Source organism: Vicugna pacos, chromosome 7 (genome assembly GCF_048564905.1).
Source record: "Vicugna pacos chromosome 7, VicPac4, whole genome shotgun sequence".
NCBI lineage: Eukaryota > Metazoa > Chordata > Mammalia > Artiodactyla > Camelidae > Vicugna > Vicugna pacos.
Genome location: NC_132993.1, coordinates 35,780,555 through 35,804,206, shown reverse-complemented (window position 1 = coordinate 35,804,206; position 23,652 = coordinate 35,780,555). Strand labels below are relative to the sequence as shown.

Sequence of the window (23,652 nt, the reverse complement as noted above, 5' to 3'; positions counted from 1 at the left end):
TTTTAAAACATAATTTGATCTATTTTTAGCTTAAAAAAAAACCTCGTCTATGCTAAGGCCATAATGATATTCTCTGTTTTCCTCTAAAAAAATTGTTTTACCTTTTATATTTAAGTACTTAATTTATTTCTGTCTACGATTGATTTTTGTATATGAGAGTAGAGAAGTAGGGCTGTATTTTCACTTTCTCCCCACAGGGGTCACCAACTGTCCCAGCATCATTATTAATGTATTCATTCTTTCCTTGTTGACCTCCCACAGCCCGTCTCTTAAGGCAGGGGATGAGCTCTTGCATGTCAGTCCCACAGCACGTGTGATTCAAATTTGTGCTTCTGAAAAATTATTCATACCATCAGCTCTCACCTATTCCCCACTGTTCTAGGCCTCACAAAAATCAGGTGAAGAGGTACTTTTCTCATGTGCTTTTTACAAATGGCAAAACAGGCTCAGAGAGGTTGTCACTTGCCCAAGGTCACCCAGCAGGCTGGCTCTGGAGCCTGGGCCCCTGATCCCTGGGCTGCGCTGCCTCTCTAAGTGACTGCACACTCTGAACCTTTACAGCTCCTCACTTATAATTATTAATCATTAGTGCCTCTACTGTATTGATAAATGACATAGAAGTTTAAATACCCAGATTAGGAAATGTAAGATAGATGATTCCTAAATGATGCCCTTAAGAAAAAACCACTCGACTTTGAAGCACTCAAAAAAAATCAAGAAATCTACAGAGGCCTTCAAAACTCAGAGTCTCAATTCTCAGAGTCTCCTAATGACTGTAAACATCCTGTCACTCAAGCTGGCAGGTCACAGAGTCCACAATTATGCCTCCATCAGCCAAGTTCACCTTGAGAGTTAGCACTGCAGCTCTTGGTTATTTTCGAAACGAGGGGAAAAAATATCATTTCTCTGTCTTTTAAAAAAGAAAAAAATTTAGGAAAGACCTGGTTCCTCTAAGCACCGACTGGACCTGAGAGCCTCAGAGCCGAGGGGGTGGGGTCAGGTGGGGAGGGTGGACCGGATGCCAGAGGGGAGCTAGGACTTTGCTTCAAAGGCCCCCATTGGGCTGAGACCAGGTCTCTGCTGCTGGAGGGGTCAGTTGGAGGCCCACTGAAGTCAGAGCATGAGAAACATCTGTTTCTCTTTTCTGAAAGTTGGCAGGCAAGTAAACTGATCTGAGACGAGAGGGCTTTTGTGTGTGGTAATTGAGTTCTGCAAACAAACTGGCATGCGACATCAGCTGTTGACAATTCTAATGACCTTCTAGATGACTACAGAAAAAATGGCTAAATGGCTCTAAACTAACTGTGTGTTCTGATGTCTTCATCAACCTTTTTCTGAGCATCTTTTCAAGAACAGTATGAGTAGACTGATACTCCTACCTGTGAAGACTTTTTACCTCCCCTCGGAAGTGACTCTGCCTCACTGCACCTTGAAGAGGCGTGGCTCTGTCTTACTGACTTCAACGTTCTGGCTCCAACTGCCACATCAGCTCCAATGGGGACCTGGTTCACAGACGTTGGAATCCCAGCTCATCTCCCACTGTCTTTATGGGCACCAGTGGCTGCCAGTGCTGGTGGGCAGGCAAGAGAAGTTAATGCCTCTCTTTCCCCATTCCCACCTTCCCAAGATGAGAAACAATCAAACATAAATAAATCCATCCAGATGTCAAGCATGAAACCTAAAGTTAAAATTTCATACCTTTCTGAGAATTACCACCCCTGAGGAGGGGGTGAAAGTAACAAGCCTTCTCCTGCAAACCAAATGCATTTTTACATTCCTAACGACTGGGAAGAGATGTGTTCTTCCTTTTGTTTATTTTTCCATGAGGATGAAAATTAATGTCTTCCTTTATGTAGACAGGGAAGGATTTTGGAAAGCAGAAATGGGGCTGGGCTTTGGAATTAGCAATAGAGATTGATTGGGGTCAAGGAGAGGATTCTCGTTCCTCACTATTAACGGGGAACTTAGTGGCCGCAGGTCCCACCCTGATATCCTTGGGTAGATGAATTTACTGTAATTTTGTTCTTTTTTGATGAAGACCATTAATTACAGGCTTAAATAAATATGATTTGATTGGTATAGTTTTCAGATTATTTGAAAACTCACAGATCTCTTGGGAAACAAATCATGTGTTTTGGTCAGAAAAATGGACAATGTGTGTCTACCTAGGGTCCTTCTATCCAAGAGTCCAAGGGTGGACCTGTTGGGGACCTGCTGGACAGTCAAAGTCAGGATCAGCGCAGCACTGCTAGTATCTTTTCTTCCCCATCAGGGCTGGGTGAAGGTCCCGACTAAAGCCCCTGGGTGCAGTGGGGCGGGTGAGGCCATTCACAATGAGAAAGTTAGCAAAACTGGTGGGAGCAGCCTAAGGGGCTCCCCAGGAGACCTCAGCACCACCTGGGGACTCAGAAGAACCATGGGTTTAGTGGTGAGAAAAGATGGCTCATGATTGGAGATCCCTTTCTCATGACCCGTGCTTCCCTCCAAGAGGGCACAGTCATGCATCTCCTGTGTTGCCTTTGTCGTTCCATCACTGTAATGTACCAAATGTACAAAAATGTACAAAAACCTCTTCCTTTGAGGACATGAAAACCCAGAGAAGTTAGACAAGTTGTCCCAGGAAGTATAACTTGTTGATGGCAGAGCCAAGCCCTAAAAGGCAAGTCTCAGGACCCCTGATCTGAGGCCACCGCAGCAAGACACCACTGAGTGCTTACTGCCTCATGTCACCTTTAGGTCATTTTGCTGTAGGAGCTTAGCATTTATACCAAGAGGTGATAGGCTTATTTTGGTGGCTAGAGGTGGAGAGGACAAAAGAATACATACCAAAGGTTATATTTTTTTTGTTAGTAGACTTCAGAGGTAGGCAGAAGGGACCAGGGAATAAGTAATTTAAAGACCGTGAGACGTGTCTAAACCCACTTCTTCCTGATCTACACAAAGCTGACCTCTGTAACTAGGCATGTAGCTTCTATCTGCCTTGTTTCCTCTGGATAGTTCCGATCTACAATTCTTCCTACTGAAGGAAAGATGCTTATTACACAGTCCAGTGGCATTTAATGCAAATTCAGACTATGTGAATTTGAAGTAACGTGATCTGGAAGTAATAACAAAGTCTCGATTGCTTACATAAATTTGAAAAAAGGCTATGAATTCCTCAAATTAAAAACAAATTCACACGATATCAAAGCAGGGGGCCTGTATGAATTGCATACTGTGTTCACACTATCGCCAGGTGACGATGTCACTTTAGCTACTCAATTAATGGAAATACCTTGCTTCCCTTGTCAGCAGGCTGTGGATCACCCGCACATGTATGCACCAGAATCTCTGCAAGGGCTTTTGGCCCCTTTTGTGCTGTTATTTTAATGTTGATTGCTACTTAAACATTTAAAACTTTTTGTATCGTGTAACAATATCATCCAAGATGTCATTGTCATATTGCTTGTGCAAATGCTGAAAATCAAGTCTGAAAAATCAGTACCTTTGCAGTGAAAATTACATAAAATGCCATTATGCAAGCCAGATGACCACTGAGTTAGGCTGGGCAATAAATTTAGTTAAGGAAAATATTAGAGAGGATACTGAGAAAAGAAAAGAAATATTAAAGAACAACATGATAAATACATTTTGAGATAACTGTCCCTCCATGTTGCCCCCAACTATTGTTTTCCCTTTAGAAAAATTAATTATGAAAGCTTCAAATTATATGAGATTTTCAGGAAAGCATCCTTGACATAAATAAGGATACGCTGTACCTAAGTGTTATGAGTTTAACTATGTCATTCTGAAAGATGTTGGAGTCCCAGACCCCTGGGACCTGTGAACGTGATATTATTTGGAAATAGAGTCTTTGGAGATGATCAAATTAAGATGAGGTCATTGGGTGGTCCCTAACCCAATATGACTGGTGTCCTTATAAAATGGGGAAATTTGAATGTGTAAACGGGAGGAATGTACAGAAGGAACATGGTGTGAAGACACAGGGGGAATGCCATCTACAAGCTGATGGATGCCCGCGACCACCAGACGCTGGGGGAGAGGCATGGAACAGATTGTCCCTTACAGTCCTCAGAAGGCAGCAGCCCTGCTGACTCCTTGATTTCAGACTTCTAGCCTCCAGAACAATGAGACAATACATTTCTATTGTTTAAGCCACCCACTTCGTGAGACTTCATTATGGCAACCCTAGCAAACTAATGCACTGAGTGGCTTTCACTGAAATAACTCATTTTGAGGAGGGTGAAAACTTTTCAATGTTTTGGCCAACAGAGGACCCTAAGGAAACCCAAGCCTGCAACACTCACTCTGTTAGGTTACCAGTCTCAAAGGGAGGGCCTTTGCTTTCTCATCAGTCATTTACATGGCAATGTGACTGAATCCATCAGATAAACTTCTTAGAGGCTGACTTTCTGGTGGAAAGAAAGGCCTTTGACTGGGGTCGTGAGACTGCAGGGGGAATTTGGAGCATTGCCCAGCTGACCAGGCACACTTCCCAGGGCCTGGCTCCCACTTATAATAGAGCTGGAGTAGATTGGTGGGAACAATCAGGAAGGTGGAAGTTTGCCTAAGGAGGTCAGAGGCAATATTAATCACCTGCATTTTGGTCAAGGGCCAGGTATGTACAGGCACAGAAGAGCATTGCTAAATGGAGAGGTAAGGACAGAGGTGGGCGGGGGGAGGGGAGGAGTCAGAGTTGAGGCTGCGAGGGGGCTGCCCTAGGAGGTAGCACATTTTAAAGGGCTGCAGAGAGCCAGCGCCCCAAGAGGATGAGGCTGGGGTTTTGGTATGCAAACACCAGGCTGGTGGGGACAGAAACAGAAGCCCTGCCCTGTGTGCTTGGCCAAAAGCAGCTGGCAGAGCTATCGTGGGGAGGGGTCCGGGCAGCCGGGGCTGTCTGCAATGGGCTATTTATCATTCACACAGCAAGACGGTTTCCTGGGGGTGATGAAGATTTCGTATGCAGATTGTGGTTTTGGAGACAAAAACCAAGGGCCAGTTAGGCTGCTGTCATTTCTGAAGCAAAAGTGTCTAATGAAGACTGTGTACAGAATACGAGAGTTAATCAAAGAGGTTGATAAACAGATGCATCTCCTAGTCCTGGAATGGCTCAGACCCCTTCTGATCCAGCAGGAAATTCTTGCTTCCATTTCCTCGATGGTTTTCATCCCTCCCTCAGCAATTATGTGAGCCAACATGGAGGCAAGCAGAAATGGTGGCGGGGGAGGTAGGGGACTATGTACCTTTGGGGGAAGGTAGTCATGACAACAGTCACAATAGTAGCAATGGGAATCACAGTCGCGAATGTTTCCTGAGGACTTTAGATGTGCCAGGCCCTGGACTAGGTACGCTGATTCTCACTGTAATCATGCAAGGAAATTATTATTCCTTCCCCAGAGACGAGAAGCCAGTGTTTCCCAGACTTTAAATAAATGCTCTATGTCACACAGAGGATAAATGGTGGACTATGATAATATATGGTATTAGAGTAACACACAGTAAGTAGAATCTGTGGCCTGGGTTTCCCTCACCACAGCTCATCATAAAATGAGAGATGTGAGCCACATTAGTCCCTTGCCACAAGCTGGGGCCGGGGTGGGGAAGCAGAGCTCACGGGACGGCTGGCTCTGTATTTCCTGGAGAGGTTGAGGGAGTGGCTGTGGAATGCAATGAGACATAGAGGTAGAGTGGTGAAGTTTCAGGGGAGGGGTAGCTATATGGTGAAATTCAGATTTCCTCAGTATGTGCAACCAAGATACACCATTAGGAAAAGGGAAGGCAGGGGCAGTAACATCAAAAGAAATTCATGGTTTGGCTCACTTGTTCTCACTGTGAATTGCTGTTCCTGTAGATTAAAATTCTGAAGTCATCAAGCTGAAATTTCAGAAATGGTCCCTTTGCCCATTATTTATTGCAAGTTGGAGAGGGACGTTTCCTTACTAAACCCTGCTACAGGGAGCTCGCTCGCGTTTGAGTTCCTCTTTTGCTCCATTCCTCAGCTGCCAGATGCTGAGCGACTTCCGGCAGTATTTGCACATGCAGTCATAAGCCAGCATCTGGGTCATAAAGGAGAGGGAGTCTAGCCTGAGAGTATGTTCTCCAGCAAGGCAGGAGCATTCTGTGCAACTAGAATTACGATGAATGATTAAGCTGGTAGCTGAGTCAGACTATAGTACTTGACCGAGGTCACAGGGGGCCTGGCGGTTGGCCTGGATAAGGCCATCTGAGGGCCAGGGTGGTGAGGTGAGTGGAGTCCCAGAGGGATCCAGGCAGGGGCTCCTTGCTTGGGCTGCAAGTGACCCTGTGTCAGGGAGAGAGTCTGAAGGGCAGAGGAAACGGGAAGGAATAGTAGGGATCTGGGTCCATGTCCTCTGCAGAAAGCCGCGACCCTTACTCTTCCCCTGCTCAGCCTGAGCCATTCTGTGACTACTGTCAGTCCCATAGTCTGCTTTAAAAAATGACCTGAAACTTAGTGACTTACAAGAGGCATTTTAGTTTTTCAGTTCTGAGGCCAGGGGAGAATCCTTTCTTGCCTCTTCCAGATGCTGCTGGCTGTCAGCCCTCTTTGGCCTCATTGCCCTGCATCACTCCAGTCTCTGCCTCAGTGGCGACAGTCCCTTCTCCTCTTCACGTGTTATGTCTCCTATATCTTATGAGGACACTTGTCATTGGATTTAAGACCCACCAGAGTAATCCAGTATGATCTCATCTCAAGATCTTTAACTTAATTACTTCTGCAAAGACCCTTTTTAAAAATAACATTCACAGGTTCCGGGCACAAAGAAATGGACAGATCATTCAGGGACCACGATTTAACTCATTATAGGGGCCAAGAGAGGACCTAGATCTTTGTTGATTTAAAAAAAAAGTTGGTCTGTGTCACACGTATTGCTTGGGTTTGGATTTGTGGGTGATGTTTAGTGGCAAGGCAAACCAAACTTCAAGATGTCTTTTAGCCAAAGCTACTCTCCTGGGTGGCTCTTCTCTTCTCTCTCTGCGGCCTCCTCATATAATCTTCTATAGCTCCTCCTCTGCCTGTTCCCTTCATCCCCTGACGGGCACATCAGGCTCAATAACTATTGAGAATGCAAAGGACTTCAGAGATGATCTAATTCACTTGGGTTCAAGTTCAGCACAACTGTAACTGGCTCTACCCTGAAGTAATAATCACCTATGGTGACACCAGTCCAGCTGAAGCCTCAGACTCCTTAGGGCAATCCTCACAGCAGCCACGGCCATGGGTTAGAGTCAGAACATGAAGGGAAATCTCTCGGTGACCTCTGACCCCAAACAAGCCTCATTTTCTGGATGAGGAAACTGAGACTCAGAGAGGATGTGAGAATTGATAAAAAGCGGTGCTCTACCCAAGCAATATTTCAGCACTTCATTTCCCATCTCAAAAAAAACAAAAATCAGATTAACAATCCCTGGTTTCCCAAATTATGATTTTTTTTTTCACCTTCAAAACTCCTAGGTGTTGACCTGATTTTCCTTTTATTTTTCTAACAGCTCCCTCCCCCGCACAGACACATGGAGACTGTCGCCTATCAACATGACTTATACTGCACAGCCATTCTGCTCTGCAACATTCAGGCCCCATCTGCTAGCCCATATAAAGCAAAATTTATATTAAATGGTATTTCAGAAAAATCATCACGGCCTAAATTGAACATCATTTGTCGAGAAACAAAGCATATGTTGCCAATTTTGCCTCTGATTCTTGGCTTGGGGCCATTTGAGTTCTAGGGAGGAGGAGGGGAGCCCCTCTCGAGACCTCACTGTGTCCCAGAGCATTGTCTCTGACACCTCCATCTGTGTGAGCAGTTCCCATCTTGAGGCTGAGTGGCTGAGATGCTGACCTCCTTAGAAATTTGAGTTGGCCCTGTTTAGACCTATTGTTAGAAAAGAACTGCCCTAAAACATCATATTCAACTCAGCTTCTCCAGTAGTTCTTTGGGCTGCTACAACTTGAGGGGGGGGGGAGTTGGCAGCATCAGCTTGAGCAAGAGTTAAGAGAATGGGACTGAACATTTCAAGGTTGGGGGAAAAAATGAAGAAATAAGGTTAGACTCAATCCTTAACTTGGTCCATTTGCTCCTAAGGGACTTGTCCATTTGACAGATGAGATGAAGGGGCATGGATGGGGGAAGTAGAAGGGGACTGCAGTTTTCAGTGACTGACGGGCCATGAGCAATACTCCATGCCAACCACACACCAGCCCTCCGGGATGGCTGTTCTTGCTCCCACTCGACAGAGCAGGAAACCAAAGGTGGGAATTTATTCGCCCAATGTCAGTTAGTAAATGACAAGTGAAGTAATTATTTCCACTGTTGTCTTCTAATTAAGTAGGTATACCAAGAAGAACTGGTAATAATTGCTGAGACTTTTTCTTCTTGAATATGACATTTCCCTAGAAGGAAAGTCTACAAGTAAATGAGATAGGACCAATCACTGACAGAAAGAGTCAAGGAAGACGTCACTGAAGGCTGAGAGCTGACATGGAATACATGATATGAAAGGACAAACTATATGATAAATCGTATTCCCTTTGTGTGTCCCCAAACTGGAGCTCACTGAATTCCTGAAGTCTTTCTTGAGTTCTTCTGCTGATCTGAATTTGCAGACTTCATTGGCATTGTTTGTTACATTTTGATTATATTTTGAGTGACTGTTAGGGCTACCACACCAGGTGCTTAGCAATAGCTGAGATTAAATATCTCATTTAACTCTCACAATAGCTTGGGGTGGATGGGGTAGGTCTTGTCATTTCCATGCCACACATTAGGAAACAACTGCAGAAGGTTACAGCTTGCCCCCAATCCCAGTCCTAGGGCGGAGCAGGATTTAGCTCCAAGATTATGACTCTCCAGTGTGTTCTAGGTAACCTCCTTTGGTTTGAAACTCCTCTGAAGGCAGAAAGAGTGGCTTGGCTTTGTTTGTTAGTTTCCCTTTAATTGGAGGAAAATGTGTCATCAATGAGTCCCTTTCTTTGTTCCTGCTGCTTTTGTCCTTTTAATATCCACAGTCTTGACTCATCCATTTGGTTTGGATTTCAACCAGTTGAAAACGAATCCCTGATGCTCTTAGCTGAGACAGTGTAACAAATATTAATCCTCCAGGGAAAGTATTTTAAAAAGGAGACTCTGGAAGGGCAAAAGGCCTTCAAAACTCACATGCTCTGCTAACAGAAACTGAAGCAGGCTGATGGGGAAGATGCTCTTGCAAGGAGAGATCTCAGAGCTTCCGAACAGGCAGAGAAGGTGTGGCTCCTGGACCTGCAGCACCGGCACCACCTGGGAGCCTGTCACGAATGCAGAATGTGGGGTCTGCACGCTCCCAAGATCCCCAGGTGACCTGGGAGCACAAACATTACAGTTTGAGAAGAGCTGGTCTAACCCATACTCTGACTTCTTTGTCTGAACCCAGACAATGGGCTGAGCTCAGAGCTGAAACTGAAAGGTAAACTTGAACTGTCTTTTTAAGGTGATCAGACTGAGAGCGAACTTCAAGAGCAGCAGAAAATCAGATGTGGGGCCTTCAAGAGCTGGCAGCTTGTTGGAAAACACAGTTGACTGATTCAAAATCAAATAAAATGGGCCAACCTCATTGTGTGGTGGCTGAGTTAGCAAAAATCTACCAGGTCAAACGCAATCCAAACTGTTTTTGCTTTAGATAAGCAATATCCAGCTTTCCCCTCACGAGGGCAAATGTAAAATAGCCTAAGATTTGTATTAGCAGTTGGCAAGTTGGCCAGATCACTTTTCCTCTGGGAACCAGTGCATTCATTTCTCTCACGGCTCTGTTCATGAATTAACTATTTCCCCTGGAACTGAAATTGGAAGCGTTTCTCTGAGCAAAAAGCAATTTTGTTCCCTTCGGATTTCTTTTTTTTCTCGGTGCAGGTTAGCTTGAAGCTTAGTACCGCCCTGCTCAGCAGAAACGCTCCAAGCTGACCTGCTCCTCTCGCTCCACAATGTCATCTCACAGATAAATCAGAGCCTAAGAATCAGAGGAAAAAGCAGACCCAGAACTTGGCATTTTCTCAGCTTATCTAAGCATGAAGTTTTTGGCAAGTCTTTTAAACTTTAAGTGTTTAAAATTTTCCCTGATATAATATCATTTACCTGCCATCTCCTCTGGGGGTGCCGAGAGAAGGTTAATGAGATGGTGCAGCTGCTTCGATCTCCTGGGGAGAAAAAGAAGCCTATGAATTTATCATGTACAATGACTAGGTATAGCCCAGATTTTAAAAAGAAAGGATAAATCATTAACACAATTACAAATCCACATTAACCGTGCTGCTACCAGGCTGGTCCTATTTACAGGTGTGGCCATCAGAACCACATGACGGGTGAGGCCCCAAAGAGCGGGTCCTTTCCTTCTCCTGCTGCACACCTTGTCGTGTGTCCCCATTGCCTTTCGAATTACATCTCAAAACTTCCATTTTTGTGTTTTGATCTTTGCTCTCCTCTTCAAACTCAGTTTTTATCACTTTCTGACTTTCCTTTTTTCTGCAACGCCATTTTCTGTTCTCCAGCACACCAGGCTCTCTCTCTTCAGGGCACTTTCTTATGACATTTACTGTTCTTTTTGCTCGGAATACTCTTCTTCTCCCAGTTTCCCAACATCATCACTTGGCCGGTCCTCATGGTCCCTTACATCTCAGCTGCCTCCTCAGGTAAGCCCCTCAGGGCCTTCTAAGCCTGGGTGGAGAGGGCCTCGCGGGGTCCCCTTGCATCGTGTGTTTAAACCTCTTCTGTAACACTCAGCTTATTCATCTTTCTCTCGCCCTAGGCCAGAGGTTCTCAGCCTTGGCTGCACATTTAGAATGACCTGGGGACAGTTTAAAACCCCAGGTATCCAGATCATACCCCAGACTAATGAAATGACAGTTTCTGGGGGTAAGATTTATGCTTATCATCTCTCCTGGTGGCTCCAGGGTACAAGCCACTTTGAGAACCACTACAGTAAACTGTAAGCTCCTGGCGGTGGGGACAGCCACACCAGTTACCATCACGCCTGGTACATAACTGGCACGCAGTGGAGCTTGTTAAAGAAAAGAGGGAGTGAGGTGTTGGGGTCTCAACTTTGCAGATCCTGGGCTTCGTTTCCCAGGTCACCACTGGAGAATCAGGTTGTTAGGCACCTGAGGCCCTGAGATTGATCTTCTACAGAAACCAATTAATTTTAATTTCCGGAAATGCAGCCATATTATCCAGCTACTTTTATCAACCTTCTTCTCCTTCTCCCAGCCACTAGTTCATTATTTTCCCAGTAAGAAAGCCTCCTTAGAAAACCAGATTAAGATTAGATAAGAAAAGGGAAAAAGGGAAGGAAGCTGAAGGTCTTACAGGATGTTTTTATTCGGCTGTGATGCCTGATAAACATCAACTTTCTACTATAAAGACCCCATGGACTGGATATTCTTGGCATTTAAGATAATTGATCCGAAAGGGCTTTGAAAACCATAAAGCAGCATTGTTGTTACTATCACTGCATCTCACTTATTCCCATTACAAATAGTCCGAGGGTCTTTGTGATTGCAGTGGATAATAGGAATATAAAGAGGAAAGGGGGCTGTTGCTGCTCCTGTGGGGAGACTGTGCTGAGTACCCTCAGAAAGGGTCATTGGCGCCCAGGGTGGTAAATCCAGGAACTCAGAGAAGGGGAGCTGTGCAGCTGCGTCCTCCGCTGGACTGTGAGTCCTGCGAAGGGGAAGGCCGTCCTACGTATGTGCATTTCCTCAAGGCCTCACACAATCCCCAGCACATGGTAATTACACCAGTTATCAAGGTAAATTAATTATGGGCCATTTGCTAGTTAGGATTCTTTGAGTTCTAGGTATTAGAAAACCAATTAGATTCATCTTAAGCATAAAGAAAATTTGTTGGTGGGATTAGGGTCATTCAAAAAGTCAAAACCAACATCAGAAAAAAAAAAAAAACACAACCTAAAAGCAGAACCTCAGGAGGGCTGTACCCAGCGCTGTTCACAGGACTTCTGACACTGGAACCTCCGTCGCCCTGGGTGTTACTCACGTCTGCCTCTCTCGTTTGTGTCGAGTTCCTTCTCTCCTCCAGCAGATGGCTTTGGGACAGGCAGTAGACCCGGGAGCAGCTGATGGCTCTGGACTCTCATTTCCCAATCGTCTCTAGAGCAGAGAGGGCTGTCTCTCCTGAGCTCGAGTTACACAATTCCATGGGAAGCACTTTGGTTGCCCAGGATGAAGACGTTGGTAACCCCAGGCTATTCGCTGAGGCAGAGAACAGGCGTGCACCTGGAAGAGGACGAGGGTGCAGGGTACCACTTGCTGGCATGCAGTTGTTACAGGAGACCCCTGAGTCCATCAGATAATGTTTTCCAATTATGGAAAGCAGATAGGATTAACAGGCTTTGCCTATCAGTTGTAGATTTTTAGGAAAGGAACAAGAAGATCTAAATGCCTCTCTTTTAGGGCAATTACAATTACAACAAAAAACATGTAACTTTTGCAAACTCTAGCCTAAAAGTCTATTTGTTTGGACATCATGCTTACTCGCTTTTATGATTCTACCAAAAGCAGGATGACATTTATCCCATACTGTCTCAAATCTGGTAAGATAACTTGTAATCGTACCGTTTAACCTGAGTGAAATAGCGAGAGGGTAGAGATGGCTACCCTGCCCTGGATTACTCACAGAGTTTTGGCTGCTGTGGAGCCATCAGCCACTGATTGGGGCCTCTTGTGGGTCCTTTATCCAGGAGTGAAGGTGCTATTTAAATATTACCTGGAACTTCATTTAATAGAGGATGGGAGAGTGAGACCTTTGAACATGTTTTTATTTCTTATCGTGCTGAAGCCTCCATTTTAATGCAAGCAAAAAGCTCCAACGTGGTCTTGCTCAGAACAAGGAGGCCTTTGGTTGGTCTTAGACCAGTAATGTTTCCATGGTTCTTTTTCTTTTCTTTTTTTAATTGAAGTATAGTCAGTTTACAATGTTGTATCAATTTCTGGTGTACAGCGTAATGTTTCAGTCATACATATACATACATATATTTGTTTTCATTGTTCTTTTTCATTACACATTACTATAATATATTGAATATACTTTCCTGTGCTATTCAGTAGAAACTTGTTGATTATCTATCCATGGCTCTTTCTGATTATCCAAAGCTCCAGGCAGAGTGTGCACTGACTTCCCTCGAAGTGGAGAACTGGAATAAGCCTCCAGGAAGAAGTATCTTGTGGGAGTTGGGATATTGGAGGAAGAAATGACAAGGAAGGGAAGATGTTCCTCAGGGTTGTCATGTGGCCCATGAAAACTGGGACTGGCAAAAATAATATGAGGGCAGAGGTCATTGAATCCTGCTCTTAGGAAACCAAACAGGTTAAACTGTAGGAGGACGTGCTCGGAAAGCAGATTTTCTGGAAACAGCATTGGTCCAGAACAGGTCTGGGACCCTGGCACAGGAAAAACAAAGTAAGGCCCCCGGAAGGAGCTGAGATCCAGTCAATAAAATTTGAACAGAATTGAAGAGGCTGAATAGAGCTGTCGGTAGGGGGCTGAGCCAAGAATACCAGTGATACTTGGCAGATCATCAGGCTGGGAAGAGGTGGGTGGCAGTAGACGTCTTTACATTGTTTCAATTGTCCTCTCCCAGGCTAGTGACCCAGGGAGATATGATGACAGCAGCATTCTTCTAGCTCATTTTAAATAGAGCTGCCTTTCTGCGGCAGGCTTCACAAAAGTTCCCATACAAACTGCAATTGAGGGTTTGCCACATTTTAAATAGGGATCTTTGGTGAAGCCACAGGTCACAGTAGCAAAAATTTTCTAAATGCTGTTTAAATAAACATGGCATTGATGCTTCTGCCCTCTGCTAGCGTAATTGCTCTCAGGGGGCAAATGATTTTTTTGCTTAACCAAATGAATTAATAGAGCTGTGGCTCTATTGAATGCAGTGGTCCCTCCTACCACTCAGATCGACATAGAGTTTGGAAGCAGGGGACAGAATAGAGAGAGAGCTGAGTGGTTTTGCATGAGAAATTGAGTTGAATTCAGTTTTTGTGACCAGAGAGAGGGAGGGGTGGAGGAGGAAAGAGAACCAGCTGAGCGGTGTGATGGGAGGCTGGGACTTGAAGAGGAGAGAAGATCAGCAGGAAAGCCTTAAGCCGGTCCTCCCGGTGGTGGCATTGGCTAGGAGACTCCTAGAAACAGCTGCGGCCACCCTTCAGTTGTCTTACTTTATTGGAAATATTACTTCAAGAGTAGGATGTTAAACTGCATTGTTCATTTTAAAACCATATAGGGAAACAGTATTTGTAAGTTGGATTTTAAAATATTTCATTTTCCGTTACATCCTTCGATGCTCTGTAACGTAAGCCCCGCCCCCAACCACTGCCCCAGGGTCTTGGTCGAAGTGGTTGTACACACTGCCTTGTGTCGCGAGTTTTGTGGGGATCAAGGAAGAAGAGGCTGTATTCCCTGTTTGGTCCATGTGGGGTGCAGAGCAGGGAGCCCAAGCAAACGTGAGGAGAGGCTGAAGAGAAGACTCAGCAAGTGCAGGGAATCAGAGCGAGCAGCGCCTGGGAGCGGTGTGGAAGGGCGTTGATTTCCCACCCACTGGGCAAGGGCAAGGATCTCCGTGCAATCTTTTCTTGCTTTTTACTATTTTTTTAAAAAATGTTTCAACCTTTTATAAATGAAAAGTTGCAACATCCTGAAATGTTGCGAGAATAGCACTCTGACTTCCTTATGCCCACCATATAGAGCCAAGAATTAACATTCAGCCACATTTGTTTTATTTCTTTCTCTACATATGTTTTTGATTTTTATTATGTATTTTTTGTGACGACATTGGCTTATAAACTGTAAGACAGCATGACAGTTGAACTCTATAGACTTAAGTGTATGTTTCCTAAATATAAGTCATAGTCACTTAAATATTAAAAGGAGGAGTCAGCCCTGCAAGTCGGGGACCTTGGAGATCACCGGTGGTTGGCAACTGAGCTACAAGGCAGGGGACGGGGAAAGGCCCCTCCTCCACTTCGCAGCCAGCCTGGCCCCAGTGGAGGTGAGGCGAAGGCGGGAGATAACCCTCCACCCCTCCCGTGCCCCCTCCCAGCAGGCTTATTACTTTGTAAGTGAAAATCGCTTCCCAGAGATATTCTCCATGATCACAGCACCTCTCTCTCTCTTTTTCCTTCTCCCCATGTCTGTTTTCTCATGTTCTCTTTCCTTGAACCTGTTTCTTACTCTGTTACTCTATAAAAGCATCTCTGTATCTCTGCCATGCCAGGCGGGGTCTGACTTGGGGATACTAGAGTCTTAGCGGGCTGATGTGGGTAGGGGAAGTGTGGCAGGAGAGCAGAGGGAGTGGTGCTTGGGAGGAAAAAAAATGTCTTGGACAACCATTTAGCCCAGGGCAGCCCTGGCACTGGCTTGGGTGAAGGCTGTCTTCAACATAGCCTTTCCCTGTGTCTGTCTCTCTTCCATCTTTCTTCCTGGCTCTCTCTGTCTGACCTCTATCTCTGTCTGTCTATCCAACCTACCTCCTCTCTTTACCATTTTTTTCCATCCTCACATTCAAATGCTGAACTTGGAGAAGGCTGTTGAGGCAAGGGCAGGATACGCCACTTAGCAGTCTCTGCTCTTTTGTCAGGGATGTCTGTGTCCACATGACATCTGAGAAGTGCATTGGGACCTTTTGAAGGAAGGCAGCATGCGGCTGTGAAGAACAATGTTGGCAATATTAAATAAGGAAAAGGACATAAACTACTTTGTAATTTTATGTTTGTTTTCATTTTGGTGTTAAGTGCTCATGGAATAAATGAGTATCATTTCAATAGTCAGGATGCTTTTTTTTTTTTTCACCACTGCTCCCTATCTCCCTGTGGCCTTTTCAGGAGGATGGAATCTCCTCAGAGCCAATTAAGGGATTAAGGAAGACACAGGCACTGCATTTCTAGAGTCCTGCAGAGCAGACCTGCTAGCCGTGAACCTGAGGGCAGTGCAGACAGCCCCCTGGAGTCTGCTGGAGCTGTGGTTTCAGCCAGTGAGAGGACGTTTGTTAAGAAACTGGAATTTCAAATGGCATCTCAGCAGGTGCATCTCCCAGAGCAACCACTGGAGCCTTTGAAACAGATGCCTCTCAAGTCCACAGCTCCTCTCAAAACACTCAGGACTCTGGTTACTATTTCAATGGGTGCGGCTGGCACCCAGGCCCAGCCGCTGAGCTGAGGTGCATGAAGCAAAATCAGTGGGACTTTTTCTGTCCAGCATCATTTCATTCTCCCAGTCGGGTCTAACATACACACATAACCTGGTTGGGCAGGCAAGTTCTTAATCAGGCACCAGGAGTAACAGGGGCCACTTACAAGACAGCCATGCTGGGTTTTCTGCCTTTGAATTTCGTGTTAGACCACGGAAATGTGATTTTCCCATCTTCCAGGAGAAACTTCCAGAGATTATTAAGGTTAGCTGCAAATAAAGTTACAGACCATCGCCTTTAAAGTCAACGCAATCAATATTTATTGGAAACCAGTTACATGCCCTGTATTGTGCTGGGTCTGTGGGGAAATGTCCAAGTGGCTGAAGATGACCTCAGACTTGATACAGGTGACAGAAGTCCAGAGAGAGTGACAAGAATCTGGAAGGGAATTGGGAGCCCTCCTGCAGAGGGTGAGATGGTAGGAGCAGGGACATGAAGAATGCTAAGGTCTCTGGTGGTGGGAGAGGAGTATCTGGAGGGAGACAGCCGACACCATGAAATGCTGGTCTAGTGCTGTTCCTGGAAGTGGAAAGTAAGATCAGACCAATAGTTGGGAGCTGTTTGGTGGGAGGCTGTGAAAGCCTTTCGGGGAGTTTAAGTGTTTTCATCGTTTCATGGGGAACCACTAAAATTTCCTCTGCTTTCTGAAATCAGCATGGACTGAGTTTATGTGGAGGGCTGACTTTTAGAAATGAGAATTTTGTTGTACGCTTACCCTTTAGTAGAAAATGCAGAGCTTTGAGGTCAGAGACTTGGATTCAAATCCAAAACTCTGAGCATTCAAAGAGAAATGAAACCACCTGAGGACTGGGCTGTCCCTCCCTCCCTCTGCTCCTCCCTTCTCTGCTAACAGACCTAACTTTCTGAGTTGTTCTTCTACAGTTTTGTAAGATGATACTTACTCCACGCGAAGTCATCAGGCACCTAACAGGAACTCACTTAACCTTGAACCCAATCCATTATACCCAGGTACAAAGTCTGCCTTGACCTGTGTATTTGCCAAAAGGCCAATTTTTCTTTCTACTCATTCAGTTCCTTCCCTGGCTTTAAGTTGTTCTGCATGGACTCAAGCATCTTGCTTTATCATTCTTTACCTAATGTTTCTAATTAAGTGTAAGCATTTGATGTGAGGGTGTGTGTGTATGGGGGTACAAAGGGAGTTTATTTGTGAGCAATGGTGAAGCAAGACATTGTTGTCCAGGCAACACCATGCATGCTGCCAGATGCTACCACACTGCCTGGCTGTTGTCACAGTGGCTTTAACCCTGGTGCTTGTTCCAAGCCCTTCTTTGCTGCAGACAGTCAAATACTTTGGACCACAGATTCTAAATGAAGCCTTGGTAGGTGGGCAGCCACCCAGATGAAATTTCTCATTTCACACCTGAAAATAAGATATGCTGCAGTGTCAACAGTAAAGCAGAAGACTTTTTAACTGAATTTTAAAATTCAGGCCAGTTCAGGTCTATCAAGTTTTTCTCCTCAAGCATTTGGCAGGGAGAATGTTTCAGTGTGGTCACAGGCAGGGCAGGAATTTCACAGAGCACAGTTTAGAGATTTGGAAGGTGAGCCACTTGACTGTTTCACCCAAGAGAAGCTCCTGTGACCATGCTCCTTGTCTCCGGGATACTCACCTTGGCTTGTAATTATACACTCATTAGTGTGATTTCGTCTGTCTTGCCCCAAGACCACGAACTCCAACAGAAAGAGTCTGTGTCTAACACAGCACCTGGCACACAAGAGGCTTTCCATGGTGAGAAGGAAGAAAATGAACATTTGCTCTGTATGCATTTATGAGTCAGCGCCTAAATTGTTACCAAATGTCACTGGGGAAGAACATTCATATTTGTGTGATTTAGATTTGTAAATTTTATATCAAGTCCTAATTAACTTTCTCCTCTAAATTGATATCCTGAATAAAAATCTCCTTATTTGAATTTTGAATTTGTTTGTCCTGGTGCTCCAATAACAATCTTGCATAAATAAATATTATTTATTAACAAAATAAAAATTACTTGCAAACATCTATTTTCTCAACTGTTGCACAACTAAAGGGTGTTATTTTTGTAGAAGGGAATGAAATACAGAGGTAAGCATGAATTGACCAAGGATCACTTGGAAACCAAAGAAAACTAAATGTAGGGAACAAAGGGTGTGATTCAAGAGAGAAAAATTTCTTGAATCCATTGAATCCATGCTGAACTAGAAATGGAATATTGACACGAATAAAGCTTCACTGATGAAAGATGCGAATTATGGAAATAGATGGAAAGGTCAGGGTATGAGATCAAATACAATTCACTTGTTCTGAGGAACAACTTTAGTGGCAATGTTTCATACCATGGTTAATATAAAATAAGTTATTATTTGAAAAGAAGAAAGAAAGCTCACCTTATTGCATCACATAAATAATGTATTTTCTAGAAGCTTATCGTGGTTCTTTCCATAAAGGCCAAATAACGCAGAGAAATCATCTTTCATGTCTGCTTCTGCCTTCCTGCCTAGGAGGGTTCATTTCATTATTCTGTTCTGGTTCAACCTATAAAAATTCTCAAGGGGTTTCAACGTAGATGAATTCCAGCACTCTGTGTAGCCATTTAAGATAATTCAGGACAAAAAGAAAAAAGTAAAATAAACAACCTGTTTCTATTTCCACTCTCAACCTCATCCTTATAGCAAGGTGATTTTTGTTTTAATTACCCAGGTAACTAGCAAGCACATTTCTTCACTTAGTTTTGACTTTACAGAAATGGCCACAGACGATGAGTGCTCTTTTACTCTGTTATTCAGTAATTATTAGCATTCACTATATGCTAGGGGCTACAGAGGGCAAACCAAATTTCTAGATTCTTAGTCTCCTTATCTGGAAAGGCGGCATAATAATACCTACCTCCTAAATCTTGGTTAGGATTCAGTGAGATAAAGTAACTGAGGTGTCAGCAGCAGGATCTGATACACAGAGGCTGGTTCCATTAATTCTCTTACTCATTCATTACCTCCTTTGATAACAATAATGGTTGATCGCTCATTAAGTGCTTCCCTCTAGGGAATTTAGAATCCAGTGAGTGAGAAAGACAAGCAAAGAGAAAATGGTATGTGATTAATGCAATGATGTAGGTATGCAGGGAGCACCTGACTCACCAAGCAGTGTGGTGAAGGGTGAGGGGGTGGGAAGGTTCCAGTAGAAGGAGTTGTGAGAAGTGGGAAGGTCCATGGGGTCAGGAGCAAATGCCCAGAGCGAGAGAGTGAGCTTTGGTCTTTCTAGAGAACTGAAAGTAGTTCTGTCCCGCCTTGGACTGTGGTGGAGGAGATAGTAAGAGAGATGTCTTCTGGGAAGTAAGGGCCAGATCATGAAGAAACTTACATACTTTCAAATGAACTTTGGACTCTAATGGCAACAGAGAGCATCTAGGTGTTGCTTTTTTTTTTTTTAAATAGTATTTGGCTTTTTTTTTAATTGCAGAAGTTATACCGGTTCATTAAAAGGAACCCAAAAAAAGTTTACAAATGAAAACATAAATGGAAAGGTTCCACAGCCCTCTCATCCTGAGATAACCGTCACTGATATTTTGCTGTAATATTATTCACAATTGAAATGATACATTTTACTGCTTTTTGATGTTGTTATAAATACTGCATATTAATTGTAAAAAAATTACAGATAATTGAAACACAAAATAAAACACACCCCAAATTCCTTCACATAGCTACATTTAACAGCTGTGCATATATTCATTTGAATCTTCTCTGTGTATCTCTCTATCTTGTTCTTAGACGCTGTCAATCTCTTTTTAATGTTTCTTAACCTGTCTATTCTTCTGAATACATCAGGAGAGTATTTCTAGATCGCAAAATTTCATGCATAGTATAATTAATAATGACAGAATAAAGTATTTCTGTATAAAAAGTGTTTTTAACCAATTTCCTATTGTGAACATTTATGCTTCTCCAAATTTTCACTCTAAATAAAATACCATGAGAGAAATTTCATAGCTAAGCCTTTCACAGATCTTTAAAAATTTTCAGAGTAAAACATTAGCAATGGCATCCAAGGTATTTAAAGATGTTGCAGTATATAATGTTACATTGCCCACTGAAAAACAGTTCCAGTTTTTTTCCCAGAAGTCATATGTATCTGTGCCCTACATCACCCTAACCACTGAGTATCATCATATTTTGTAATAGTTGACAGTTTAATAGATAAAACATGGTAACTCATTATTATCAGTTTGCATTCTTTTGCTGAATAATGAAGTTAAGCATATTTTCGTGTGTCAATTGGTTAATTTTCTCTTATCTTCCAAGTTGTGTTAATGAAGCTTTGCCATTTATTGTATTAATTTTTTTCTTATCAAGTCTTGTATTAAGGAGATTTACCCTTTGTAGTATATATGGAAAATATTTTTATTAGCAAATAGTTTGCTGTTGAATTATGTTCACGTATATTTTGTCAGATTCATGTTGTGTCTCTGGCTGTCCAACTTTTCATTTATGGCCCTCAGTGGAGTTGAAGCATTTTGTTCAAATAGGTCCAGGATCCTTCTTTTACTTTTTTCCTATTTATTTCTTATATTTTGTGGTTATTGAAAATGAGATAATTTTTTCCATTTCCTAATGGTTTATTTCTTGGTTATATATATTTTTATTGAAGTATAGTCAGTTTACAATGTTGTGTTAATTTCTGCTGTACATCATTGTGATTGATCTTGTCTTTGCTAACTGAACAACTTATTGAATATTCTTAAGATTTCAACATTTACTTCGGCTCTTTCGAGTTCTTTTTCTGATAACTGATCATTATAAATTAACATTGTATATTTTCCTTCCCCATATTTGTGTCTGTTATTTCTTTTCTTGCATCAGTGCCCCAGTGAGAATATTTAAGCATTCCTACATAAGCATGCTAATTTGTTTTTCTTTTTCTGACTTAAGCAAGAATGCCTCTAATCCATCATTGTGAAATTTTAGGTTGGCTCTCACTTTGGAGTGTACCTCCAAAGTGTTTTAACAGAATGAACATTGAATTTTGTCAACCGCTGTTTTACCATCCATCAAAATGATTACCTGCTTTCCTCCTTTTCATCTGTTGACATTATCGAGTGTTTCTCAAACTGAGTTAGAAATCACATTATTTCTGGCATTAAAAAAGATTTTATAATCAACTAAATTTGGAAAGACTGAAGACAGTTGATCCTTCTTGTATATGAACAAATAAAAGGCATTGAGAAGACTTGCCACTAGGAAATTTCTTTGGTTTTTTTCGATTCGGCTTTTTCCCTTTTTCCTATCCCATTGCCTTAGATTCCACCAGACATATAAGAAATGCTCAAGTAATTAATGAAATTATTAGAAATTATAATAATAATAAAGGAATTTCTGGAACATAAGGTGCTGAGTTAGGTTCTCTATTTTATTTAGGACTCTTGTGCATTAACATTAATACGTGAACATGCAATATGTTATGTTTTTACCCTCTGGGTGTTACTTCTATTAGAGTCAGGAATCAGGATTATGTTAGCCGTCTAATATTAATAAGGAAGCTTTCTCTCTGTTTATAAGCTCAAAAGGAATCTATATAGCAAAGAAATAATTTTTCTTTAAGATCTGAACAAACTTGCTCAAGAAATGGCTCCCTGGGGGCAGCAGCTTTTATGCTTTGACAGCTTCATGTTTTCCTTCCATGATTATTGCTCAGTTCAGATTTTTTTCCTCTTCTTGTTTTAATTTGGTTTCCTATTTCACCCAAAAAGGGCATCAATATCAATGAAATTTTCAGAGTTTCAGCATAAAATGGATTATACATGACATTCTCTAGAACTTAACACAAAAAACACCCTTTTTTATTTGTAGTTATATTCTCCTTCTTACTCCAAATGCTTCATATTCATATTTTCTTTGTTTTGATATTTATTTGACTTTCAGAGATTTGTTTTGATGGCTAGTATGCTCAAAGAACCAATATGTATTTATTTCTGGCAAAATCTTTGTTTTCAAATTAGTTAATTTCTGCCTTTATTAATTCTTCTCACCTGCTTTCCTTAATTTTAAATTCCTTTATCGTTGCTTTCCTAACTTTTTCTTTAGAATATTAGGTTATATATTTTCATTATTATCTAATGGTGAGGGCATTTAAGGCTGTGCATCTTTCTCTTAATGCAGGTGTAGCTGTACATTGCTGGATGGCAGGACATAAGCCTCTCCAGGAGTCTGGTCGTGCTTGGAGGCCCTTTAAGCTCAGGTAGGGAAACGACAGCATTAGTAATTTTAAGAAGCCTGTTTACACTTTGGAAACAGCAGGAATTCTCTACAGTTCTCCTTCTCTCCATGCACAGCTGCATAGTCAAGTGTTCAGATTCTGAATTTAGACTGCTCAGGCTGGCATCTCAGCTTTGAGATCTAACAGCAGAATAAACTACTGAAAGTGCAGGAGGACTGAATGCAGCTCAGAAGCTTATACTGTTTCTCCCCCTCCAAATTTGCTGTCCTGCCCTTTCCTCGATAAAATGACAAGGGTTTGGAGGCAGGCAACCTGCCAGGTGGTCTCCTGCCAGAGTCTCAGGCAGGAAGTGGGAGGAAAGGCCCTCTGCCCTTGGCTTCCCCCTAGCCTACTCTGGGACTTTAGACCAGAAAGAGGAGATTGGAATCCAAATGTCTCACTACCTTCCTGTCCTTCATTCACTTTCTTCTTTCTATTTCAGGGACCAGAGTGCATTTCTTTTTTCACTCTTTCTTCCTCTGTCGAGGCTTCTTTACACCTGTCTCAAACCAAGCCTTTTGTATTGGCCAAGATTCAGGGAAACACAGTGATTCACAGTTAGAAAAAACAAACCAAAAAATATTTTTAAAATATTGTACCCATTACACAGACACAGAGTACCATTTCTCTGTAAAATACTTACATATGTTATTTCTGGATTCAGAGATAGCAATGACAATTATGAACCATTTTCATTAGTCTTTCAATCAAAGTTTAGGTCTATGATTTTTTTTCTGATAAAGAGTCAAAGGTTTTTCTGAAAAATTTTGTTGATTATGTACTATATCGTGAAAAGAATGTTTTTTATAATCCAGGTGATTGAACTTGAATAATTTAGAACATTTAAGTTTAACAGTAAAATATAAGTCCTATCAAATAACATTAGGGTTTTTAATCCTATTATATCCTATTTGAGTAAAGAATTTATTTTGCTTTTTTTTCTTAACTAAATAATGTCTAACAGTTAAACAGCTTCTATTGAAAGTCAGTCCGTAACTTTGGACAAACAGAAGTTCATTTCCTGCTAATTGCCCTCTGTGTATAAACAGCTCATTCCAACATATCTGAGCACTGAAATGTGTCTGACATACTTAGATATCCCCAGCACTGACCCCAAAAAAGATACAAGTAGAAATTAATTAATAAAG

The 23,652-nt window shown here is 42.5% G+C and overlaps 1 protein-coding gene across 5 annotated transcripts in view; it reads left to right on the top strand.

The window, feature by feature from the left end:
• GPR141 (G protein-coupled receptor 141) overlaps positions 1-23,652 on the top strand; it is a 171,262-nt gene that overhangs the window by 65,059 nt on the left and 82,551 nt on the right. For 2 of the 5 annotated variants that reach the window (XM_072964668.1, XM_072964667.1), the window contains one exon: positions 7,510-7,788. The exons of 2 other annotated variants lie outside the window; for them this stretch is intronic. In XM_072964668.1, coding sequence (XP_072820769.1) covers positions 7,510-7,556 — 47 coding nt within the window. In that variant the 3' untranslated portion in view covers positions 7,557-7,788. Of the gene's footprint in view, positions 1-7,509; positions 7,789-22,412; positions 22,487-23,652 lie in introns of those variants that run through there. One more of the 5 variants, XM_072964666.1, reaches the window with a different exon arrangement.